Source organism: Anabrus simplex, chromosome 8, assembly GCF_040414725.1.
Source record: "Anabrus simplex isolate iqAnaSimp1 chromosome 8, ASM4041472v1, whole genome shotgun sequence".
NCBI classification, from domain to species: domain Eukaryota; kingdom Metazoa; phylum Arthropoda; class Insecta; order Orthoptera; family Tettigoniidae; genus Anabrus; species Anabrus simplex.
The window spans coordinates 183458373-183485958 of NC_090272.1; the positions used below are offsets into that span (position 1 = coordinate 183458373).

A 27586-nucleotide genomic window follows, 5' to 3' on the forward strand; every position below is an offset into this window, starting at 1 on the left:
GAATCAAGGTGTAGTAAAGTAAATGCAGTGAGCTCGCAGTTGCGATCAGCAGTATTCTGTAAGAAGGAAGTCAGCTCCCAGACGAAACTATCTTTACATCGGTCTGTTTTCAGACCAACTTTGCTTTACGGGAGCAAAAGGTGGGTGGACTCAGGATATCTTATTCATAAGTTACAAGTAACAGACATGAAAGTAGCAAGAATGAGTGCTGGTACAAACAGGTGGGAACAACGGCAGGAGGGTACTTGGAGTACCATTAGTTTAATATAGTGTCCTATATAATTGATGTGATGCTTGTTGTTTAAAGGGGCCTAACATCTAAGGTCATCGGCCCCACTATATTAAACTCTGGAATATTGTGCAAGAAAAAGTAAAATAATGAAATTAGCCATACAGATTGTGGCTGCACAAAAATAAATGGAAGAACCTACTTCCTATCCTTGGATAATTGATCTGTCCTAAGAAATTATCCCAATTTCTTTTGCTGGTACTTGCTCATTTTTAGAAACTTTTTTGATCTTATTCAGTTTGAACTAATTCACTTAAATACTTCTAAATTCAACTGCATTCATTCCATGCACTCAGGATACTCTAAATTTATTTATAAGGTTATATTCAAATCCTAGGCTTTGTTTTTAGTCCTGAATTTCATGGGGAAATGAAGGTTGGATTGCATCGACTAATGACCTTGTATTAAATTATATACTTCCAACAACTGACATATGACTTGTGATTAAACATGAATAATCATTTAATTCAATCTTCCTTGGACAATTACAGCGATGATATATTCCAAAATCATTTTATCAATCAGAAGATTGGGTAGAAACTGTAAATATGCACAATACCTGGGTTAAAATCGACTCTTATCACGTGGTCATTGAGTGTCTAGAAAATTTATTATTCTTCTTCGATTGCCGTAAAACTTTTCAACGTGTGCTCCACTTTGATTGGAACACATATCGCATTACTAATGCTTCCAAAAATTATAAATTTACCCACAGGCATGCCAGGTGTATTCATAAGTTGTTCCTGGCTTTTGTGGTAAAGGAAACACGTAATTTTCAAGGGAAATTTGTTTTTTGTTTATTCAAAATATTGGCCATTGACTTCTACACACTTCGCCCATCTTTCAGGTAAGTTGCGAATACCATGCCAGAAGAACGGCTTGTCTTTAAGGGCAGACCATTCGTCGAGCCATTATCCAACTTCCTCAAATTTGCTTAAGTGTTGCTCTGCGAGCGCATGCCCCATTTATGCGGAAAAGTGGCAGTCAGATGGCGCCAAGTTGGAGCGTGCGGCGGGTGCGGAAGGCTGTCCCATCCAAGCGATTTCAAGGTGTCTTTCACATGTGTCTCACTGGTCATCTTTCTATCAATGGGTGATTTAAATGAAATCTTTTGTTGACAATAGCGTTGTGCATTAACGGTTTTGCCGGGTTTCAAGAGTTCTTAATATACAATACCTCTCTGGTCCCACCAGACACAAAGCATGGTCTTCTTGCCGAAGCAGTTTGGCTTTGGTGGTGAAGGACTGGCTTTGCCAGGTGACAGCCACAATTTTCTCTGCTTTGGGTTTTCAAAATAAATCCATTTTTTTGTCACCCGTCACAATTCGGTACAGAAATTATTTTCTTTCGTGGCGTTGAAGCAGCATTTCAAAAGTGACTTTGCGATTTTTCATTTGCTATTCATTTAACTCGTATGGGACCCATTTACCGAGTTTAGTGATCTTCCCCATTGCTTGTAAATGCCTGCTGATTGTTTCTTGTAACACATTTAATGCTTATGCCAATTGCTGTTGAATTTAAGTTGGGTCATCAACCAGTAACGCCTTCAATTGCTCTTCTTCGCACTTTTGTAGTCTACCAGAGCACACTCTGTCTTTCACATTGAAATCACCAAGTTTAAATTGTCAAAACCATGTCTCTCAATTTCTAATTGATGGAGCGAGTTCACCATATGTTTCTACAAGCAAGCGATGACTTTCCACAGCCTTTTTCTTTTGATAAAATAAGAAAAGCAGTGCGTGCCACAGTTTTTTTCTGGCACAAACATGTACATGATCACTGAATGATACAACACAGACGGTAGTGTTTTGCATAGGCCTACTCAGCTTGTGTTGGTAAGTTAATGTCAGACAAAGTGATGTATGTGTCAAATTTATACACTGCATACTGTTCGCTGGCACTATCTCTTATTGAAACTGGAAAAGACTTAAGCATACGCCTGGTACCATTTTCCAGGTAAATATTTCTACAGCTGAGCACTACTTCAATCTACTTCCATTCATCTCCTAGACCTTTGTCTCATTTTAACCCAATCTCCAATCACTTTTATTACTATTCTTGATTTTTAGATCTGCCATAGACGTCTGAAATATACATTACTAGAAGATGACACAATTTGCAATATTGTGTGACAATGCAGTGAATGAAGCACAACTACTCTGTCCTAGAATTTATCCCACAATGTTTCACGACATTCATAAAAGATCCTTTAAATTCTAATTTATCCGGGAGATCAGTAATTATTAAACTCTTACTTTTAGAGATTGTACTGGGATGGTAACATTTCAGTAGGCAAACTACCATACTTCTAGTCTAATAGAACCCAATACACATACGTTCACTTTCAAATCTACCTGTACCTGGGTAAGAGTGGAGTAAGAAAGTGTTTCAGGACTACTATAACTAATAGAACAACAATTCTACTGAAGAAGATTGTTAAATTTTCTAAATAGATGGACATATAATATTCATAAAAGTGCACTCATATTTAATCATGAAACCCTATTCCCATTTGTGGTCTGCTAAGTTCCTTGCACCTTCATGTTCTTCCCTTTGATGCGGGCGGCGCTAACATATTTAGTGTAAATGTTTGCAGTTAGCGATAAATCCCACGCTGATTGAAGTGGTCCTCTTGGAATTAAAGATGACATTATTAAGGCTGGTACAGTCGTTCAATCCTTGGTCTGTCCTCCTCTTCCAGATGATTTTAGTGTAAGCTGAAACTGACAAACGAGAATTATGACAAGTTCATGCCAGACCAGAATAAATATTTCACATCTCAGGGGAAACTTGGCTCTCTCTCTCTCTCTCTCTCTCTCTCTCTCTCTCTCTCTCTCTCCGATGAATAGTTTAAGAATGTCTGGAATATAGGGAAGTTTTGGACGGTTTCACTAGATTTAAACATAATTTGGTCAGAAGATGTGGCTCTTAGACACATTACGATTGGAGTTTTCATGCACACGTGCTTCACATAATTAATTCACTTTGCTTCAGAAAATGCTCCAACATCGCGCACACTTGGTAGACACAAGTTTAGCCTTGAGTGGTGACAAGCATATCACGTGACCTCCCATGCGCTTTTATTGCAAAGGGCTGGGAAAAAAATTAAGCATGATGGCGACGACTTGAGGTCGCCTTAACATGGAAAGAAAACCAGTTTCCATGTGTCTGGAATATGACCCCCAAGTATCTAAAGTGTGTTGGAGAGTTCAATTGCCAGTCGTCAAAGTAAAAGGATCCAGGTTTGCCTCCTCTTCTGAAAGTCATAGAAACAGTCTTTTTTTTTTTTCATTTATTCATAATTTAGTTATTTCTGCCCATTTAATCACATGGTTAAAGTCTGCTTGTAGATCTGACTCTAATGGGAAAGTTTCATTGGATATATGAGCAATTTGACAGTTCTTGACTGCAGTCTCTGTAACATCTGCTATTGCAATAATGAAAAGCAGTAGCCTTAAGAAAGTTGCCTTGTAGAACCCCGATAGTTTGAGAGATTGGATTTGATTTTACACTGCCATCACTAATTTCAATCCAGTTGTTGGAGAGCAGGTTTTTGATGAGTGGAAGAAGATAGAAACCCGGTCCTGTAACCTTCTGCAATTTCCCTAGCCAGATTGCTCTGTCAGTAGTGTCAAAAGCCTTAGAAAAATCAATGAAAATTGCATATAGTTTCCATCTTGGCTGTGACCAGGCTCCCTCTATATCATCTTAAAGGCATTAGACTGCTTGAAGTGTCTACACTGTCACATCTGAAACCAAATTGAGAGTCCGGCAGCTTATCTTCAAGGGATTTCTTAAGATACTTGCACACCAACATAGTCATTGCCTTTAAAAGAATACACTCTAGTGCAATTCCTCGGTAAGAATTTGGATCTGCTGTGTTGCCTAATCCTTTATACACCATTTTAATTGTTGATTTTGTCCAACTATCAGGTATTCTACCTTCCTGCAAGTACTTGTTCAGAAGAAGGGCAAACGAATTTTGCAACACTTGGAAAGAATCTTTCAAATGTTCATTGTATATGTAATCTGGTCCACAAGCTTTCTTGTTTTGTAGTTTTTAAATAGTGTCTTGTATTTCTTCCTGTTATAAACCCTTAGTCACAGATGGCTTCAGTTGTTGGTACAGGGAAGTTAACTGGGTGCGTATCTTTCACCTGGAGAATTGCAGTTAGATGTGTCTCGCAAACATGGAACATCCATTGGTATGTTCCTTGGAAATTTGGGCTGCCTTGGATAAAGAATTTCAAAATTGGGTCTTGTTTTGCTTTGTGTGCCACACCAAGTTTGTCCTTGTGTTGCACTAATTTGACGTCACTCTCGCAGTAATGTCTCGAACGTATCAATTAGTAATATTCCCAAATATGACGTATCTTTAGCTTCTCTTTGACAGATGGCATCCCATGCCATCAGTAACTGACGAAGCATTTCTCTCTTGTGGCACTCTTTGCCTTCCGCTCTCTGCGAGAGACAACAATGTCTGATACTGTAATTCATGTTCGCCCTAGGAGAGGCGATATGAATGTTATCTAGCATGGATACTGGATAAAGGTCATGATCGTAACTAGATGGGCTTATCTATTATGCGGCGATCCTTGGGTTACGATCTGGTAAGTTTTCATCAAGCTCGTGGGCCAGTGATCTTATTCATCATGCCGTACGAGTTTTCTCATAACTTGTCTTGATAGTAATATTCATTTTGTCCTGCACACATTTGGTCTCTACACCGTGCGAGAGTGAGTTGGCGTGGATCTATTTGTTTGAATATACCGTATGTTATTTTTCCGTATCTCACAGGTGTCTATTTAACACCACCCTTATTTTTTCTTTTTATTTGCTTGTGTTCGGCTTACACGCCAGTTTGATAGTTTATTTGCTCTTTTTTCATTGTTGGATACATTCAACGATCTTGTAACTATGGTAACGTCTCATCTTTCATATATTGGCTCTTTTTTGGGTCTCTTGCCAGGCCGTCTTCCTAGTGTTCCTTTTTTATTGTCTGGGGATGCGAATCGTTAGAGGTGATTGTTGTGAACCGCATCTTTTAAAATAAGATACAATTTGAACTCGTGTCTGGTATTACCGAATGCCCGTTTGTGTGATTTAAAAAAGTAAATGTTTGCTTTCATTGTACGTATCCAACTTCTCACTTTGGTGAAAGAGATGCTTTGTTCCAAATAATTAATTACTTCGCCAAGAAAGAGGTATGTTCTAATTCTAGTCGTAATTGCAATTCACAAAGTCTCCTTACAATTTTGTTAATATCTACCAGATGGCAATTATTATGGGAGAAACAACAGTGCGTTTTAAAGCCTTTACATCTGTGATATGTAAGTAATCTCTTTTCTGTATCGCCTCTTAATTTTTGTTTACTTTACGTTTTTATTTGAATTCCTACTTGTGTTAATAAATTTATATTTTTGATCCCATTCTTTTATTTGGACGTGATGGTTATCACCTTCCTGCTTCCTATCGTTGATTGATGAGGTACTAGTCCCGCTCCGGGCTGTTTTTAGCCTGTTCCGACCAGTCCACGGTAAGTATTTGTGTTAGGTGTGTGTGCGGTGAGAGGCACAATTGTCAGTCATAAGTCTTTCTCTGAACTGGTGTTTTTTTTTACTGTTGCAACTGTATCTTTATATTCCCTTCTTAATCTTGTATAATGTTCTAACAGTTATTTTGTCTGCTGCAGTTTTACTCGTGCAAGGCTTCTAGTGTATTTTTCCTGGCTCTAAAGCATGCAAATGTGAATGAATGTTTTTCTGTTCTTTCAGTGGAAATTATTGGAAGTATAGCCTTCTTGATAACATCTTTCTAGTTTTGCTGCAGCATCGGATAGAGTACCATTCTGCAGCGTTTCGAGAATCTTCTGGTTGTCTGTTTCTTCTGTCAGACACAAGTCTATTGACCTGCTTACTTTAAATGGTTGTATTTACTGCAGATAGTATTGATATGTTTAAATCTCGTTTCCATGGGTGTTTTTTATCAGTTTCTAATATAACCTTTTGGCTGATCAAAATTAATTTTGAGTTTACAGTATCTAGAACGGAGGTTGCTACTCCCATTGAAGAAACAGAAGATGGCTTGTGAATTCATAACAGTGAGCTTTGTATCAAAGAAAGCCTTTTGAAATCTGCACATAGGTGGTTCTGAGATTAAAGACATTGAGGAAGGTGAAGAGGAACTACTGAGAAAAGCAGATGAGATTGACAGTAATAATGAGGTTGTTTCACCAGCTACCCTGCATTGCGAGATATCTTGCATTTAACTCCCAAGCTGTTGATAAATCTCTGGAATCATGAACTGAAATATGCAACACTCCAGAAACAAGTCATGGCACATGGATATTTCTATCTTTCAAGGGGGTCTTACAACTCCGACTGCAGACTGGATAAGCACAGGGAAACGGTTTGAAATGATTTTTTCTGGCTTTCATACATGCACCAGTTTGAAATGTGATAAAGTGATTAAAACATTGAGCTCAACTCTAAAATCAAAATTTTGTAATATTCATGCTAAATGATTACTGTACTCTGCATGCGAGGACAAAAACTTGTATTCAAATAAGACATTTAAATCAAGAAGGACAGTTAGCCAAAGGTACACACCCTTCCTTCCTTTCTTCCTCCCTCCCACCACTAAATTTAACAAATCGTTTGTTTGCACTGCATCACGTACCTTTGTGTCTCATCTTCACCGTTTCACAAATATCACTTATTGTGCTCAACTAAAGCAGTCCTTAACATCTATCTTCCTGGAGGACTATGCAAGGGGTTGAGATCATGCATTCTTGTGTCTAACATTCAGAAATATGTATATTTCTTAGAGAATTGTTTTTCTCACTGCTTTTGCTTTAGATTCTTGTAGCCCAAAAATAATATAAACATACTTAATGTCTTATTTTCTTTCTTATTATATAATGTATGTTTCAGTTTTACTGGATTTGGTTTCTGTATTTTAATTCTTTTTAAAGTTTAATGTTTAATATTGTTACGTAAATATTGTGGATCACAGAGGTGAAAGTAGCGGGTATGAATGGGTGGATATATGAAAATCGAAAGATTGAATTAAAACTTTAAAATTGGCAGTTTTATTTCCTTTCTTCACCTTCTTTTTTTTCTTCTTCTTTTCAAATCTTAATACTTTCCCAAGTAATTAACAATCAGTTACAGAAATTTAGCTCGTAAGCTTGAAGAACACTTTTAGAGAGGTCTAGAATAATCGGATAACAAATTTACAGGCTGAGCTTGAAGCTCCCAATTACAATTTTTACCTGAGCACAATAGTCGAGGAGACGGATCTCCCAATTTCTTTTACACCACTAGTAAGAGCCTTTTTGCTCTACAAATTTACGTTTTCCAGGCCTATCAAAGGTGCAACCTACATTTAACAGAATTAAACAGTTCACTCATTGTCTTAAATGCTCAACAGTCTGATGTCATTCACATGAAATTAATGAAATAGAGTTTAACAAGGGTAACAAGTACCCATTGTACATGGCCTTTGGTAAAAACAAAAGGTTAAAGTTACTGGCCGAAAACTAAAATGGTAAGGAGGTGAACTCTTGCACTCCTTGAAATTTACCAGAATTGCTTAAAACCCTATTTAGGCTTATGGCCCGACGTTAGAGGGACTGAGCCTATACTACGGAGGTGACTAGATGGAGAAAAATATTTGAGTTACAGAAATTACTAGATAGATTTAAAGGTTACAAAATCATAGTCACCTGAAAATCAAGATCAGAGGGAATACAAGAGGGCACCTCACTCTCTATTCCCTGTTTTTTGTTAAGTTCTTTCGACTTTTTTGAAATTTACATTTTAGAAAATAAAGTTACAGTACTGAATATTTGAAACCTTCCCCTCGAGCTAGCTTTGAAAGACTGTCACATCAAGTTAACTAATGGAAAAGGTTCCACCTGATCGATACTTTCCTTTTTTATTATTTAGCCTTCGGCTAAATTTTTGTCATTAAAACTTACAGTACATGTTTCGATTGCTTAGCAATCATCATCAGCTGTTTCACATAATGTTTAAGTAAAAAATAGCATAAAACAATTCCATAATTAAGATTAAAAATTATGTTAGTAAGGAACAATTAGGTGGTGGGGAAGGGGGGGGGGCAGTTGTTAGTTAAAGATTAAAAACTTATACAAATTAAGAAAACTATTTTTTGAATTAAAAAGTCTTTGGTTTCATTCTATGTCACTGCACTGGTTATTTATTAAATTCGACGGTTTTTAGCATGATGCTCTTGCAAACTTGTCTTGATTGTATAATGTTCCTTCTTTTGCTAGACCTTTCTTGTTTGTATCTCGTTACTGTCCGGTGGAGAAGATTATGTTTATTGTTGTTCGAATTATTCAGGTTTCGTTAAGTTGGATAGTTTGGAGTACGACCCCTATCCAATTGTTTGGTTATACAAATTCTATTCAGAAATCGTTAAGTTGGGATGTTTGGTGTGCGACCTGTAACCCTGTCCAATTTTTTCTTGTTCCGTTGTTTACGAGTTTGTATCTATCTCTGCCGTCCTCGACCTTTTAAATCTTAATTATGGAATTGCTTTATGCTGTTTTTTACCTAAACATTATGTGAAACAGCTGATGATGATTGCTAAACAATTGAAACATGTACTGTAAGTTTTAATGACAAAAATTTAGCCAAAGTCTAAATAATAAAGAAGGAAAGTATCGATCAGGTGGAACCTTTTTCATTAGTTAACTTGATTACAATATCGATACGGAATGAAGTAGATAGTATGTAATAGACTATCACACGTTAAACAGGATCTGCCATTACCTTGAGCTGGTGGACCTCCCGAAGATGGATGAGGCGGCCCCCGCCTGGAGCGATCACTAAGACAACCTGGTTTGAAATGTGCCAGCTTTTACAGCAGAGGGGAAAGTTCCAGAAAACTTTGAGCCAAGGCCCTGACACACCCCCAATTCTCATTGGTAATCAAATAAATATAAAAATTTTGTCATTGGTGAATAAATAAATGTACAAAATTTCTGATTGGCCAACGACATAAGTTGGCGGGAAGAGACGGAAGTGTTGATAACTTTTGAACATAAACAACAAACATTCCAGTTTAGGAAACCTTAACACACAAAATTACTTTAGAAATTAATAGTTCATCTTCACCCCAGAGGGCAGGACATAAGTTTATAGTAGCGACATCTGTTGAGAAATATCCAAACTTTTTGTACTAGTAGTTTCAAAGTTCATGTTGCAGATGGGCTTATCCGAGGCACTAGTTTTAAATGTACGGAGCAGGCGTACCTCCGGTAGAAATATTTTTATTATTATAAAGATGTAGTTAGTGTATTCATAAACCTGTATATTATTATATGAAGATGCTACATAAAGGGGCTTTTCAGCCTCAGAGGCATGTAAATTATCAAATTAAATTCAGTTCTTAACGAAATTATGAAGTGCAACATTTGCAGTATATACCTGAACAATGCCTGCTGGGTGACGTTCTGTGAGAGCCACCAGTGGTAGCAGTTGTTGCCAGTGAATAAAAGTGTTTTATGGACGTAAATAAATAAGTGTTCATGTTCATGCAATACACCAACTTCAATAGATTTATCACCTGTATTCTGCTTCACACATTTATGGGGTATGTAATTATGCATTTATTTCAATTCTATGTCTAAAATCATTTCTAAATGGAAACCTGTCACAACAGAAAGAATTTATGGTCATATGCAGTTCTGGTATGGGCAGGTTTGACTAGTAATTTTATGAAACTGCAAAACACTTCGCATTCAGTCATATTTATTAGGATATCTACCTGATAAAAATGACTGAACCATAGAAAAAATTCATTGCTATGTTTCAGTGGCAATTGATATGTGGGTCTCTAAAATTCAGCATGAAGATCTGAGGTCATACTATGTTCATCATCATAATCATCATCAACATCTTATAATTTATTGTTTTAAAGTCTGTTATTTTGATATTTTGAATACGTATCTGGTAACATCTTTGCCTATCATTTATGTTTCAGGCACCACTTCTTAAAAAAAAGTTCTGCGTTTGCCATTTATCAACAGGTGATATGTTGCGTGCTGAGATAGCTTCTGGGTCAGAGTTAGGACATACACTTAAGAAGACTATGGATGCAGGTATGCCTATATTAGAACGAATTATATTTATCTGTAAATCTCCCACTTTTTCAATAAAAGTCTTTTTTTTTTTCATCGCCATTACATAAAGTATAATTTTACTCTCACTTGCTTAGAATCAAAATGTCATTTTATAGAACTGTAATATATTATGAAAAGAAACCCATGGACAACAAATTCTTAGAAACCAGTACAATGTTTCAGTGAAATTTCACTATAAGGAAACCATGGCATTGTAGCCCTGATGAGTCTTGGCCTAACAAGAGACTGCTATTCAGCACAAATGCTTGCAGATTAACACGTTCACTACCGGCTCATCAGCGGGTGGCTTAAACCTCCAGCCCAGCCTTTTTGTTACATTAAATGTTACTGTAAGAAAACTATCGTTAAGTACAATATTGAAATTTTCAACATACCTTTAGGATGATAACTAGTAGTGCTTGATACTGTGGTACCGGGTTTGACATTTTCCTGGATGGAGAGGCACACCACACTTCACACAGAACCACCTGGTTTTGTGCCGGATGTTGCTTTTCGTGCACACTCTGCACCATCTAGTTGGGAAATTGTCTGATTTCATGCCTGGGAATTTATGAAGTACATGCTCCTTTATTTTCCCATCAAGTCGAAATGGTGGATCATTAGCCGGAGTTCGCTTAGGAGGCTGCACCGTTGGACTCCGCATAGATGCTGACGAGCCTACTGAAGACTGAGATGGGACCGGTGACACAGAAATATTCGCGGCTTCTGATAGTTCTTCATGTTCACTGTCTTGTAAGAAGTTTCTACGTATAGTCTGCATTAATGTCAAAAAAGTTATTTTTGAGTTCGGATTCGATTTTTGGAAAAGCCGGAATGCATTAAAAAATGTACACTGCAAAATGTAGAAAACATTTTTTTTCGACTACTTCACTGTTTTTCGCATGAACAGATACATTGCTAAATACTGGTCGGCTGTATCCACTCCGTGCATAAACTGATTATATTCAATGATGCTTACAGGTTTCATTTTTATTTTCCCAAACCTGTTCGGAACTTCAGCCATTTCTGCAGAATGTATTGTTGAAACCATGGTTATTACTTTTTTGTCCTTCCATGAACGTAGCAATACTTCATTGTCCCTATCGAAAGTAATTTCCCCTGTTTTCAACTTCGTCTGCCTTTCACTGAATTCCTTAGAAAGTCCCCTATTCTGCCTTAGTCCCACATACAGTCGTTTCTCGTTCACGCAGTTCCTTGGCTAAGCCTACACTATTGTAAAAATTCTCCATGTACACTGTATACCCCTGGCCAAGGTAGGGATCTAACAAGTCAAATATAGTGTCTCGGATGTTCATGCCACTTGCATCATATATCTTCAACTTGCATATGTACCCTGCAGGGGATTCACACACCATTCTTACTAAAATTCCACACTTGGTTATTTTTCCTGGATTATAAACTCGGAAACTCAAACGGCCCCTCCAAGCTAACATCCCTTCATCACGGGCGATTTTCCAATCCGGAGTGTACACAACTGAAAACAGCCTTTCGAGAATCGGCCTAATTTTGTATAGCCTATCAGGATCCCCTCATAATGACTGCTGTCGCTAAAGTGCAAGAACAACAAAATGTTTTCGAACCGGGTTCATGCCATTGTTTTCGAAAAAATCGGCAACCCGAAAATAGTATCCTCTGTCCAGTGCATTTTCAAATCTGGATTTTGAATTATTCCCGTTACAAACATTAGTCCTAAAAACTTTTTGATCTCATTTACGTCGACCGGTTTCCACGTCTGAAATGAAGAATGTTTAGTGAAAGGACGCGGCGCTGCACTAATAACTTGTTCCGCGTAAAGGTTTGTCTGATCGCATATATATTCAAGGAAATCATCATTTACAAATAAATTGACAAAAGACATAATTTCGTTGCTATCTTCGATCTCAACATTTAATCCTACCCGGCCATTGAAATTGATTGGAGGCGGGTGATAAGACGGATGTGTATCGGTTATTTGAATGTGCTGAATTTCACTTTGCCCATAGTCTGGTATGTCATCATCGGAATTGCTATCGCTATCACTGAAATCAGGGATGACTTCATCACCGGAATCATCGTTCAGTAGTATGCCTTCAATTTCCTCACTTCGAATACTGTCTTTGTAACTCATCATCTTGTCACGACACAAAAACTAACTTCACTACAAACCCGCACAAGAATATCATGACTGGCTTGGGTCTGTGTTTACTCAAAGAAAAAAAGAAAGAAAGCATTGGAATGTACTCTCTGGTCAGGTAGTCAGGGCGAGGGACTGGTCATTTATATGCCATCTAGGCTTTTCACCACGAACTACGACTTCGTGCGAATTTTGCGCTAAATTCAAATGACTTTTACATTGCGCGGCTTTAAACGCCTTAACTCGGATACGGTCCCCCACATAGGCAGCTTTTAAACGCCTTAAGGCGTCTGCAGGAGTGAATGTGTTAAGATTACGAGAAGACTCTTGGCCTTTATTCTTGGTTTTCTAGAATCTGGTGTTTATGTTGCCACCAGGTAGTTCCTCAGTTCTTCTCATGTAGGCTGAGTGGACCTTGAACAAACCCTCAGATTCAGGTAAAAATCCCTGACCTAGCTAGGAATCAAACCCAGGGCTTGTGGGTAGGAGGCAGATTTGTTAACCCTAGACCATGGTGCTGGCAAATTATAGTGTTAATGAAAATTAATAGTACTTTTAGAAATATTCTTTACATTATTTCCTGGAATATGAAATTCGACTTGTGCTGGAAATATTTGATCCATCTATATTGAGATGCTGATCAATTTTTTGATAACATAATGACCTTGGAAACCACTAAAACTTAGAACTACCACCTTCTGGAAACTTGTCCAATTTTTAAAATATTTTTTGGCAAAAATTCTATTGGTGATGAATGAAATAATGTACATAACTCATGAGTAACAAGTACTGTTCTTTGCCTTTACGGTTTAAAGTATTCACCTGCAGTTCGTACATCAAACTTCCCATTTGTAAAACAATGCACCTTTTTAGCTACTTGTTATATCAATTACTATTGTATCCTTAAGAGAAGGAATACTTCTCCATATTGACAGATATTGATACAAGTTTTGACAACCTGTTGTCATCCATCCTCATCAAATGTCCCATGAAACAACCTTCTCTACTGTAATAGGCTTGAAATTGGTTCTTAGTTCCTGCCTTGATCTATGCACCCATATTTCACTCTGATTTTTGGTACCCCCAAATGTATCTCAGGATCTTTCTTTCCTCTTTTTCCATTCAAATGCAAGCTCTTTTGCCCACGTCCACCTTACTCAACTTGCAGTGCTGCATTAGGTTCTTTCTAACTATTTTTATAGTATCTACGATAGGAATGTTGGAGTACATATCTTTGATATCCAAACTATTCATCATATAGTTCTCTGTTAGCTCAACGTTTTTGATTCTGTTACAAAAGTCAGCAGTACTATTCAGGTGCGTCTGGCTGTTAAATGTAGTGTTCTTTAAAAAAATCTTTGTATAAACTTAGCTGTCTTATATACCGGACTATTTCTAAAATCAACTATTGGTCTAATAGGAATGTCTTGCTTACAAATTTTTGGTAGCGCTCTTAAAGTAGGTATCTTTAGGTTTGTCAACAACTATCCTCTCCACTGTCTGCAATGGAGCATGTCTTCATTGTTTCCTTATTAGGCATTTTTATGCAAACTCTTCAGACTTATTGTTAATTTTCACTCATTCAGAAAATGGGGAGATACCAACACTAAAATCTGTGAAATCTCGCCATTTTAAATTCTCTTAACTGCTTCTGACTTTTCCTTTGTCACAAGGGTTGTTGGTAGGGTGAGATCTTTCCTTTCCTCTCTCGTGTTCTATTTCATACAAAGGGATCATGTTTGCTTGAAACGCAACTTACATACAGAATAACATAACAAATTATGTTTCTTTAATTTGTATTAATACAAATCCTGATCGTTTCTGCTAAGTATTTCAGATAACTGAGGTTCTACTGTACTTTCATATCTGTTATTACTTACGAATAAGATATCCTAAGTTCACCCAGCTTTCACTCCCCTACTGCGAAGTTGTTCTGAAAACAGACTGGTGTACTGATAGTTTCGTACATGAGCTGACTTATTTCTTACAGAATGCTGTTGATTGAAAGTGTGCCTTGATTTAATCTCACTTATACAGTGCTACCATCCTGGGAGAATACACATCATAAAGCCTCAAAATGATTTGTATGTTCCAGTTTAGTATTCTGAGTGGCATTTGGTTCTCATAGATTCTTCCCCTGCTAACATTTCCGTAGTCTTGGAAAGGCTCATTTTCATATCATACTCATTCAACCTATTTTCAAGTTCCAAGATATTTAATAGCAGGTTTTCAGTACAGTCTGCCATTAAGACCAAGTTGGCGGCATAGGCCAAACTGTGTACTATATTTCTGCCTAACTTAATCCCTACCTGCTAATTTATACCTTTCAGTAGATGATCCATGTAAACTATGAAGAACAAAGGTGAAAGATTACAGCCTTGTCTAACCCCTATAAAGACCTGGAACCAAGAACTCATTCCAGCATCAATTCTCGCTGCAGCTCAACTATCAACATAAATGCCTTTTGATTGCTTTTTAATAATGTACCCTTAATTCCACAATCCCCCAGTCTGCATCACTCCTTGTTTGGAGCCATTTCTCATACACCTTCCTTTTATGTTTAAAAGCTGTCTTCTCTTTTTCATTCCATTGAGCTGTTCACTTATTTCCCCCCCCCATCTTTAACATATTTGTTCCCAGGCAGTCTCTTACTGTTTCTACTACAGCATCTGTCACAAGTAAACTATGTAGTGCAAGTGGAAAGTGGTTTTTTATAAAGACTTTATTTGTGAAGTACAATATGATATTTTATTTATTATGACCTAACCTGTACTGTTATTTGTAAAGCATGATATAACGTAATGACCTAACCTGTACTGTGTAAGATTGGTCACATGTGCATTTGTAAATGGTAGAATTCTGTTCTTTATTTCCTGGAAGGATCCAGAAAGTTACATGAATTATGGAACAGGGTGTGTTGTTTTGTGGGTAATGTATTCTAGAAAATATTTCTGACTGTTCTGGAAATACGACATTCGCGATCAGGCGTATTCTAGAATGTTAGTCAAAGTTCGCGACCGAAAGTAGGGTTGTGATTGGTGAGTCTAGGTGGCGATAGGGAACTCGTGCACGCTGATTGGCTGCTCCAAGGCCGGAGTTTCCTATATATATAGAGAGAGGCAGTGTTCAAATTAATTCGGTATTCTGAATTCTGTCGGTCTTGGTCTATCTGTCTGTCTGTGAGCAGCCTATTTGGTTGACGTCGCCCGGTTTTCGGGATGGCACTCCTCTGGGTAAGCACTCTTGAATTCCATTCCTGCTGAAATGTTCCGATTTGCTTTTCATACAGGAGTCTGCCCTAACCTCGCCTAGATTCGCCAGATTAGTTACTTATGACGCCTTAGTTTTTCAGCTGGGCTTACCTGTTCGTTTCCGAGGCATTCCCATTTCTTGTTTCACTAAAATATGTAGATTGTAGTTTAATATTATTTCCCTTGGGGTTTGCCTCTGGTAGTTCTGTATCACTTGAGGTACGCTAGATTTTGGAGAACCTGTTCCCTTCACTGTAAATTGCATTGTACAACTGCATTGATAACTAAATGTATAGTTGATTTGAAATTTGAATTTACACTGCTACGAAAGTATTATCAAAGAACCTCTAAGCTATGTATATCACTGAACTTATAGTTCGTAACTTGGAATTGTATTTGGAATGTATTTGTAAAATTATTTTGTAAATAATACTTTTCAAATCTAAGGATCACGGCGATTTATTTCGGGATCCGCAATCTAAGCCATGTCCGTGCCTTTGGTAGGTTCCCAGCCTTTTTCATCTTCCCGGTTTGTTGTCCACTAGTTGGCCCTACTGATATTTACGTACATGTTTTTGTTGGAGACCCGCGTAATGCCAGCTAATGTTTTTCTGAGAGTGTAGTGATTCCTGATGTTGTGTAGTTTGCTCTTACCTTCCCCTTTTAACTGTGTTTGTGATGTTACTTCTAGTACAGTGGTAACAGCATCTACATACTAAACCTGCTTACTGTTTGTTGGAACTTTACGCTAATCAAATCCATATATTTCTGTCTAATTTCCCTGTCCTGGAGATTGTTTTAACCTTATTTGTCTGCAGATTTCACTTTCTGTATCCTACTTAGTTCACTACAGATCAGATAGTGATCATTTCATCAAAAAATCCCTGAAATACCTGCAAATTTCTAAGAGTTTTTCTAAATTCAAAGTTTGTTGTGATATAATCTGTTGTGAATCGAGTGCCCTTACTCTCCCATGGGTAACAGTGAATAGATTTATGCTTGAAGAATGTATTCATAACTGCTAATCACATACTAGCACAGAAGTCCAGTAAATGCTTCCTACTCCTATTAGCTTCCATATCATCCCCACATTTACCCTTCACCTTCTCATATCTTTCAGTTCCATTTCAAACTATCGCATTCAAATTGCCTGTTAGCACTATTCTATCCTTCCTGTCGACCCTGACTGTGATGTTCAGTGGTTAGGATTTACAAAATTTACAAAATGCATTGTTATGAACTTAAGTGTTTTAGAAGTTAAGGGATCAGTCCATATAATCAGGAATCTTTTAAATAGAGATTTCAGCTTATCGTTATCATCTTAATGAATAGTAGACTACAATCTACTGCTACAACCTACTTCATAAAAAATTTTCAAAAAAAAAACCGAGAACACCAGGTGAGTTGGCCGTGCGGTTAGGAACGCGCAGCTGTGAGCTTGCATCTGGGAGATAGTGGGTTCGAACCCCACTGTCGGCAGCCCTGAAGATGGTTTTCCATGGTTTCCCATTTTCACACCAGGCAAATGCTGGGGCTGTACCTTAATTAAGACCATGGCTGCTTCCTTCCCATTCCTAGGCCTTTCCTCTCCCATCATCACCATACTGTAATACCTCTCTGTGTCAGTGCGACGTAAAGCAAAATAGCAACAACAACAAAAAACCCAGAACACCTTGAAAGACTAGAGGTAGGAAGTTTATATCACAGCACATGTGCATTAGTATGTTCGGAAGAAATGATTAGCATTTGAACAATGTCGAACCTCAGGTTCAAGGTCCACATCGATATCTCAGCACGACTGATAAAATGTGCCTGCGACTCTCGTTGTCGTTATAAACCGAAGGTAATGGATCAGTTTGACTTGAGGAGACGTGCAGGATGCCTCGCTGATCTATGCGAGAACCGTACCATCAGTAAGTAAAAGTACTGTCGTCAAATGAGTGAGTTTGGAAGAGGGCGCATTATTGGCGTGAGCGAACGTGATGCATCCATCTGGGAAACTGCTGCTTGTGTGAGATGAAGTGTGTCGGTAGTGCATCGGGTGTGTACAGAACGGTTCACAGAAGGCCGTAGAACCCGACTAGATGGGTCTGGTCGCACCACCCAGAGCAACCCCCCCCCCCCAAGAAGATCAACACCTCATCTGAATGACATTGCAGGACAGATCTGTGTCCTCCTTGGCTCTGGCGCAACAGTGGAATAGTGTAGCAGATCGTACACTATCAGGAGTATGTAATAGACAAGAAAAATATTCCACTGATCAATACATTTATTGGGAATGAATTATTGTACTAGTACCGGTTTCGACCTATCTTGGCCATCATCAGCTAGCACACAAATTTACAGTCATAGGACAAAATTACAAAGATGTTATGTAAGAGCATCCGGATGCCTGATAAAAAATGGAAGTAAAATATATTGCAGTATGTTGCGTTAAAATATCTCTGATTAAAAGTGGTGATGGTTAGGATAAACTAAAACCTATTGATTGAGCATGGACATGAGTACATAAACACATTAAAATATATATGTCACATTATAAGACACTAAAAAATATAGCACATTAAACACATTAAAACATGGTATATTTTAAAAACGTCTATTAAAATTTGAGTTCATGTTGCTTTGCATTCATTCTTCAATCCTCTTGTAGTTCTTGTGTTGATTAAGTTGAATATCGAGAATGTTCTATGGCTGATATACTTTGTATTGGTATGTTATAAGAACGCAGCCTCTACACTTCTTCATCTCAACAACTTAGACTCTAACATTAAATTCACCCTCGAATCAGAACACAACCAAACTCTTAATTTTCTAGACCTAACTATTACTAGACATCCTTCTTCTTTATCTTACAAAATTTTCAGAAAACCAACCCAAACAGCAACTACAATAAGACAAGATTCTTCGCACCCCCAAGCTCATAAACGTGCTACTTATAACAGCTTAATTTTTCGTGCCTTCAACACCCCTATGTCCAAAAAAGATTTAAATAATGAATTAAACACCATCCGCAACATTGCTAAATTTAATGGCTTTAACAACTCCTTCATTAACCGCATCATCAACAAATTCAAACACCGTCCAAAAACCACTTTATCTAAAGACACAATAAAACCAACTGCTTTTTCCACCTTCACTTTTACTCAGGATGCTTATAAAATAACTAATATCTTTAAAAAACATAATATGAAAATTTCTTTTAGAACTAACAATAGAAGTCTTGATATCTTACACAACTCTAAATCTCTAAATAAGTCTAATGCCTTTTCTAATTCTGGTGTATACAGATTTAAATGCAACAACTGCAGTTCCTCCTACGTCGGACAAACTGGCCGCAACTTCAATATCAGGTACTCTGAACATGTCAACGCCATTAAATACAACAGATTCTCTGCCATAGGACAGCACATACAAGACTCCAAACATAGTTTCACCAGTATTGACAATGACATAAACATACTTAAAATCATTAACAAAGGCCCCCTCTTAAACATTACTGAAAATTGCTTTATCCACCTTGACCAGTACTTCAACCCTAATTTCAATTTAAACGACATTTCTGAAAAACCCAATATCCTTTTTGACTTCCTAATTCTTCTTCTCAAAAATTCCAAATTCCAAAACCCCAATTCTATTTTCCATGTCTTACATAGTTCCCACCCACATTTTCTACCTCCGATAACCCACCCTCCTAACCCACCTTAAACTACCCCTCCTTCATTTCCCTATCTTATCTTTCCTCGTTACCATCTAACCTCAATTTCTTTTATTCTTTCTCTTATTTCACTATCACTCTTCCTCGTTTAATTTATTCTCCTCTTTCAAAAATTTTTGTCTTGCGCCAACTTCGACTACTTCAATCATAACCTAAAATTTTTTTTTTTTTTTTTTTTTTTTAAATAGCGCACTGTGCATATAAGTTTTCATTTGTTTTCCGATATTGCGCTTTTTACTACATTTTTTTCTTTTCTCTACAATTGTTTTTTCAAGTCAACTGTTTACCAAGATCTTAGCTGGAGTACGGGTGCTCATTCGGTTATACTAATTGGCATCGTATATTTTTATATACGTACTTGGCTTCCCGCAGCCGTGACAGGTTCTGGACCTTCGAAACGTTCCCCACTCTACTTTGGTGTTTGGCCGCAGCGCGTGACCTTGAGTGTGTCGCGTAGTCACCGGGAGCTGGCGGCTTTCTTCTACAGATCTGTTCGTCTGCGAATTCAAGCCTTTTTGATCTTCGCAAGTTGATTGTTAATGTTGTGACTTTGTGCAGAACATAATGTGATGTCGTGTCTTTGTGCCTAACAGAGTGAAAAACTGACCTACAACATTCTTAAACATTTTACATGTTTTTTATGGCTGATGATGACCTAGACTAAGGTCGAAACCGGTCCCATTCAAATAGAAATGTGATTGCTACGTTTCTTTCTTTTGAGTATTGAATAGGTTGAACCTCCTTTCCAGTTATTTAATTTTTAACATATAAGAACTCTTGTCAGTAAAATTTGAAAATTGAGTACTGTGCAATTCAACTGTTGATGTAGTCAGGTAAGATTTATACACTGACTGACAGAGCAAATGCAACACCAAGAAGGAGTGGTCAGAACTTTATGCCAATTGCAGGGTAGACTGACGTCACTGAGGTATGCTCATGATGTGAAATGCGCCGCTGTGCTGTGCACGTAGCGAACGATAAATGGGACACGGCGTTGGCGAATGGCCCACTTCGTACCGTGATTTCTCAGCCGACAGTCATTGTAGAACGTGTTGTCGTGTGCCACAGGACACGTGTATAGCTAAGAATGCCAGGCCGCCGTCAACGGAGGCATTTCCAGCAGACAGACGACTTTACGAGGGGTATGGTGATTGGGCTGAGAAGGGCAGGTTGGTCGCTTCGTCAAATCGCAGCCGATACCCATAGGGATGTATCCACGGTGCAGCGCCTGTGGCGAAGATGGTTGGCGCAGGGACATGTGGCACGTGCGAGGGGTCCAGGCGCAGCCCGAGTGACGTCAGCACGCGAGGATCGGCGCATCCGCCGCCAAGCGGTGGCAGCCCCGCACGCCACGTCAACCGCCATTCTTCAGCATGTGCAAGACACCCTGGCTGTTCCAATATCGACCAGAACAATTTCCCGTCGATTGGTTGAAGGAGGCCTGCACTCCCGGCGTCCGCTCAGAAGACTACCATTGACTCCACGGCATAGACGTGCACGCCTGGCATGGTGCCGGGCTAGAGCGACTTGGATGAGGGAATGGCGGAACGTCGTGTTCTCCGATGAGTCACGCTTCTGTTCTGTCAGTGATAGTCACCGCAGACGCGTGTGGCGTCGGCGTGGAGAAAGGTCAAATCCGGCCGTAACTGTGGAGCGCCCTACCGCTAGACAACGCGGCATCATGGTTTGGGGCGCTATTGCGTATGATTCCACGTCACCTCTAGTGCGCATTCAAGGCACGTTAAATGCCCACCGCTACGTGCAGCATGTGCTGCGGCCGGTGGCACTCCCGTACCTTCAGGGGCTGCCCAATGCTCTGTTTCAGCAGGATAATGCCCGCCCACACACTGCTCGCATCTCCCAACAGGCTCTATGAGGTGTACAGATGCTTCCGTGGCCAGCGTACTCTCCGGATCTCTCACCAATCGAACACGTGTGGGATCTCATTGGACGCCGTTTGCAAACTCTGCCCCAGCCTCGTACGGACGACCAACTGTGGCAAATGGTTGACAGAGAATGGAGAACCATCCCTCAGGACACCATCCGCACTCTTATTGACTCTGTACCTCGACGTGTTTCTGCGTGCATCGCCGCTCGCGGTGGTCCTACATCCTACTGAGTCGATGCCGTGCGCATTGTGTAACCTGCATATCGGTTTGAAATAAACATCAATTATTCGTCCGTGCCGTCTCTGTTTTTTCCCCAACTTTCATCCCTTTCGAACCACTGCTCCTTGGTGTTGCATTTGCTCTGTCAGTCAATGTATATACAGCAAGATAGGGTTTAATTTTAGAGCAGTTGGTGGTGACACTTCTCTCGTCTATGCACGTTATATGGTTGTTATCTGTAAAGAAAAGCTAATATGAGTATAGCGTATGTATGAAGGAATGCCTGGATGTATGTGTGAAATGAAAAAAGTACTTACTGTTGTTGCTGTGGAGGTTGTGTACCGATATGTTTGGAGATTTGTTGTGTTCTGCTGCGAGTACGTCTGGGGCTCATGTGAGCTGTGTGGAGGGATGTTGGTGGAGGGGATGGAGGAGTGGCTATTGTGAAGGTAGGGGCGGGGTTAGGTTTGTGATTCGTCGGTTTGTTATGACGTGTTTTTACTAATTTGAGATAGTCATTTTTTATTGCAGGAATGACTTTGTCAAAAATGATACTGGTTTTCTCTGTAATGTCGTTAATGTTATGATTGGGGTTAGCGTATTGATCCAAAGAAATATAGAAATCTTCGGTTATGTTGAGCAGGGGGCCCTTAGAGTTTATGTTTAATATCATCATGTCATTATTGATGTCTGTGAAGTTGTGCTTAGATTCTTCTACATGTTGGCCTATTGATGAGAAATGGTTTGTGCTTTACTGCATTTATATGTTCATTATAACGGACGGTGAAGTTTCTACCTGTACGTCCAATGTAGCTTGTGTCACAGTTGTTACATTTGATGCGGTAGACACCTGATTGGTTGTATTTATTATTATTATTGACTGTTTTGGTGTTGTGTATAGTGTTGGTGCTGTTGTGTGTGGTTTTAAATGCTATTTTCAGGTTGTGCTTCTTAAAGATATTATAGTATATATATTGGTGTTGTTGAAGGTAAATAGGACATAATCTTTTTTCGGTTTGGCTGTTTTGATTAATTTAGTTTTAGGTTGGGATTTTATTTTGTGGATGATTTTGTTGACCATTTCTTTGCTGTATTCATTGTATTTGGCTATGTCGTGGATTAATTTTAATTCATTATTTCGATCTTCTATTGTCATTGGGATATTGAAAGCTCTATGTATCATACTATAATAGGCTGCTCTTTTATGTGTGTTAGGAAGAACGGAGTCATTTTTATGGTATTTAAAGTGTGTATGGGTTTCCTATAGATCTTGTAAGATAAGTGAGTGTCATGTCTGGTTATTGTTAAGTCCAAGTAATTTAAGGTACGGTTATTTTCTGTTTCTTTAGTGAATTTAATTTGGGGGTCTAAATTGTTAAGTTTGTCTAGTATAGTATCTCACAAGATCTATAGGAAACCCACACACACTTTAAATACCATAAATAATGACTCTGTTCATCCTAACACACATAAAAGAGCAGCCTATTATAGTATGATACATAGAGCTTTCAATATCCCAATGACAATAGAAGATCGAAATAATGAACTAAAATTAATCCACGACATAGCCAAATACAATGGATACAGCAAAGAAATGGTCAACAAAATCATCCACAAAATAAAATCCCAACCTGAAACTAAATTAATCAAAACAGCCAAACCGAAAAAAGATTATGTCCTATTTACCTTCAACAACACCAATATATATACTATAACTAATATCTTTAAGAAGCACAACCTGAAAATAGCATTCAAAACCACAAACAACAGCACCAACACTATACACAACACCAAAACAGTCGATAATAATAATAAATACAACCAATCAGGTGTCTACCGCATCAAATGTAACAACTGTGACACAAGCTACATTGGACGTACAGGTAGAAACTTCACCGTCCGTTATAATGAACATATAAATGCAGTAAAGCACAACCATTTCTCATCAATAGGCCAACATGTAGAAGAATCTAAGCACAACTTCACAGACATCAATAATGACATGATGATATTAAACATAAACTCTAAGGGCCCCCTGCTCAACATAACCGAAGATTTCTATATTTCTTTGGATCAATACGCTAACCCCAATCATAACATTAACGACATTACAGAGAAAACCAGTATCATTTTTGACAAAGTCATTCCTGCAATAAAAAATGACTATCTCAAATTAGTAAAAACACGTCATAACAAACCGACGAATCACAAACCTAACCCCGCCCCTACCTTCACAATAGCCACTCCTCCATCCCCTCCACCAACATCCCTCCACACAGCTCACATGAGCCCCAGACGTACTCGCAGCAGAACACAACAAATCTCCAAACATATCGGTACACAACCTCCACAGCAACAACAGTAAGTACTTTTTCATTTCACACATACATCCAGGCATTCCTTCATACATACGCTATACTCATATTAGCTTTTCTTTACAGATAACAACCATATAACGTGCATAGACGAGAGAAGTGTCACCACCAACTGCTCTAAAATTAAACCCTATCTTGCTGTATATATAAATCTTACCTGACTACATCAACAGTTGAATTGCACAGTACTCAATTTTCAAATTTTACTGACAAGAGTTCTTATAACATACCAATGCAAAGTATATCAGCCATAGAACATTCTCGATATTCAACTTAATCAACACAAGAACTACAAGAGGATTGAAGAATGAATGCAACGCAACATGAACTCAAATTTTAATAGACGTTTTTTAAATATACCGTGTTTTAATGTGTTTAATGTGCTATATTTTTTAGTGTCTTATAATGTGACATATATATTTTAATGTGTTTATGTACTCATGTCCATGCTCAATCAATAGGTTTTAGTTTATCCTAACCATCACCACTTTTAATCAGAGATATTTTAACGCAACATACTGCAATATATTTTACTTCCATTTTTTATCAGACATCCGGATGCTCTTACGTAACATCTTTGTAATTTTGTCCTATGACTGTAAATTTGTGTGCTAGCTGATGATGGCCAAGATAGGTCGAAACCGGTACTAGTGCAATAATTCATTCACAATAAATGTATTGATCGGTGGAACATTTTTCTTGTCTATTACATTGAATCCAATCAATGCGGAATATGAAACTTATAAATAATAACACTATCAGGAGTGACAGTCCCTCGCCGTTTATTACGGTCTGGATTGCCGGTGTGTCGTCCACATCTCCGCCTACCTTCGACTAATGTGCATGAGCATGCTAGATTGCAATGGTGTGTGGAACGACGTCACTGGGGACAGAAATGGCAGCAGATAGTGTTTTTGGACGAATCCAGGTCCTGTTTGTTTGAAAATGATAGCCGCATTTTGGTTCGCTACAGACGTGGGGAAATTCAGCACATTGACTTCATTCGCACAAGACATACAGTGCCATCTCAAGGCCTTATGATGCGGGGTGCTATTGGGTACAACCACAATTCACAATTGGTGCGTGTCTAGGGCACTGTGACCAGTTTGACCTACGTGAATGACATCCTGTGACCCGTAGCCATACCGTTTCTGCACAACACCCGAGACACCCTATTTCAGCAGGACAATGCGCTACCACATGTTGCTGCACGAACACGTGCCTTCTTGTTTTCACAGGATGTCAGACTGTTGTCCTGGCCTGTCCGATTACTGGACTTGTCGCCAATTGAAAATGTGTGGGATATGGTGAAACGGTGGTTGAGGCGCTGTGCCAACCACCAAGGATGAACTGTGGAACCAGGTGAATGCAGCATGGATGGCTGTATCCCAGGAAGCCATTTGCGCCTTACACGCGTCAATACCATCGTGCATGGAACAAGTTATCAGTGCCAATTAGGCAATAGGGCACATGCTGAACCTAGGTGACTGAAATGCTAATCGTTTCTGCAGAACATCCTAATGAACATATCCTGTGAATATGCACTTCCTGTCTCGTCTTTCAAGGTGTTCTGTTTTTATGAACGTGAGTGTATTTTGAACCCCACAAACTTTCTTCATCTTTAATGCCTTGGAAGAGTATGGTTAGTCCATTTGGCAACATCTTGTTAGAGTAGTATAACTTATATGGTCATATTCTGAGCTTTTTATGCCTATCCTCGACCTGTAAAAATGGCCATAAACATTTGTACCTCTTTCTGCAGGCAGTATATTGCAATGAGGGCTGTATTTACATTGGGTAGTGACATGGAATGTGTAAAAACTCAAAAATGATATTTGATAAATTATTTCATATATGATAATGACAACCATATCATATTGTGCGTTTGGTTGACGCCTCTCTTAGTACAAATAGATCATTCACAATACCATCTCTGTCACTTCACTTTTCACATGTTTCAAGGTCATTTCTCTAGAAAATTGTGTCAGAAAAGTTGGAATACAGAAAGATCTGCAATCGTTGGGTTCCGAAGATGCTGACCGAGGAACACAAAATGAAGAGCAGATTAAATTGAGGAAGTTGATGCATTATTTGCATCACATCAATACAGGGTGAGAGACATAGGTGTCTCACATTGCCACTAAATCCAAGCAGTAATCAATGGAGTGGTTGACACACAGAATCTGTGCAAAAGTGAAATTCAAACAGACTTTCTCAACTTGGAAGATCATGACAACCCTGTTTTGGGACAGACATGGTGTTCTGTTAGTGGACTTCATGCTGCCAGGGATATGTCAGTGCAGCTGTATATTGTAGAGCCTTGACAAAACTTATATGATGAAGCGTTACATAAACTTACCTCAATACCACATGTGTTTGAACAAAAATGTTAACTATGTGGAAAAGTAACTGAATGTGTGTAGAATTGGATGAAATATAAATTGCCCAAAAGTATTCTGTAGTATTTATTTTTAGTGAAAAACTGTTCTTACTTAACAAATTGCCCTTGTACATCCAGTTATATAGTCAACATTCTACTGTATAAACACCTTTTATTTGTATATTCATCCACTGTGTTTGTTAGCGAGTGTGAATTCACAGTTAAATTATATAGAAAATTTTATTATTCCTTGTTGGGTTTGTGTATGAGACAGACTGCTATTAATGAGTTCCCTCCCCCCACCATCCTCCCCACAAAAATTAAGGATAGTAGGACTATGTCATTAATAGGTCTAATGTTGTAAAACGAAATTCTGTATAATATCTTGGCATACAGAACATGTAGAATTTACAATATTGTATATGGAGGATTTCAATAAAAATTCCAAAAATTTGAACATCGTATTTGCTGTATTGTACGTATTTAGTTGTCTTCTGCTTAATATGTGGTAACATTCAATCCCTTGAAGAGCATTATACTGGAGTTTTACTGCATATCCTTTGGCAACCATTAATAGAATGGGTAAAAATGGCACCAGAATAGGTGGTTAGTTGCTTACCTTTGGCAGTGTGTCACAATACTGTTAACGTGATGTACGGACGTAGTCAAGGTTTGAAGGTAAACTAAGATGGGAGATCTGACCTTTTCTGTCTTAGAACAACTATTTAGTTTAATTTAGTTATTAGTAGTGTTATGTAGAGATTTAAAACGAGAAAAAGGCCTTTCTTTAGCACATATTAAGCTAAGATTAAGTCGGACTAAATGGCTGAATGGTCAGCAAACAGGCTTTTGGTTCAGACGGTCCCAGATTTGATTCCTGGCCAGGTCGGGGATTTTAATCAGATCTGATTAATTCTTTTGGCTTGGAAACTGGGTGTTTGTGTTTGTTCCATCACTTTCCTCTTCATATTCAAACACACTACACTACCTACCACCACAGAAAACATGCAAAAGTAATCACATTCCTCCGTGTAGGGTTAGCGTCTGGAAGGCCAAATCCATTTGGGGACACAGTTCCCACCTGCCACCCCACGATGTAGGAAAATTTTGTAGATGATGATTTTATGTATAAAAAAACAATGTGCCATTTGTCCCTGAAATCAGTGAAAGATGCACAAAAG

At 38.4% G+C, this 27586-nt stretch overlaps 1 protein-coding gene across 1 annotated transcript in view; it reads left to right on the forward strand.

Annotated features, from left to right (window-relative positions):
• Ak2 (Adenylate kinase 2) overlaps positions 1 to 27586 on the forward strand; it is a 102577-nt gene that overhangs the window by 34313 nt on the left and 40678 nt on the right. Inside the window, exon 2 of the mRNA XM_067152560.2 lies at positions 10301 to 10418. Coding sequence (XP_067008661.1) covers positions 10301 to 10418 — 118 coding nt within the window. The remainder of the gene's footprint in view (positions 1 to 10300; positions 10419 to 27586) is intronic.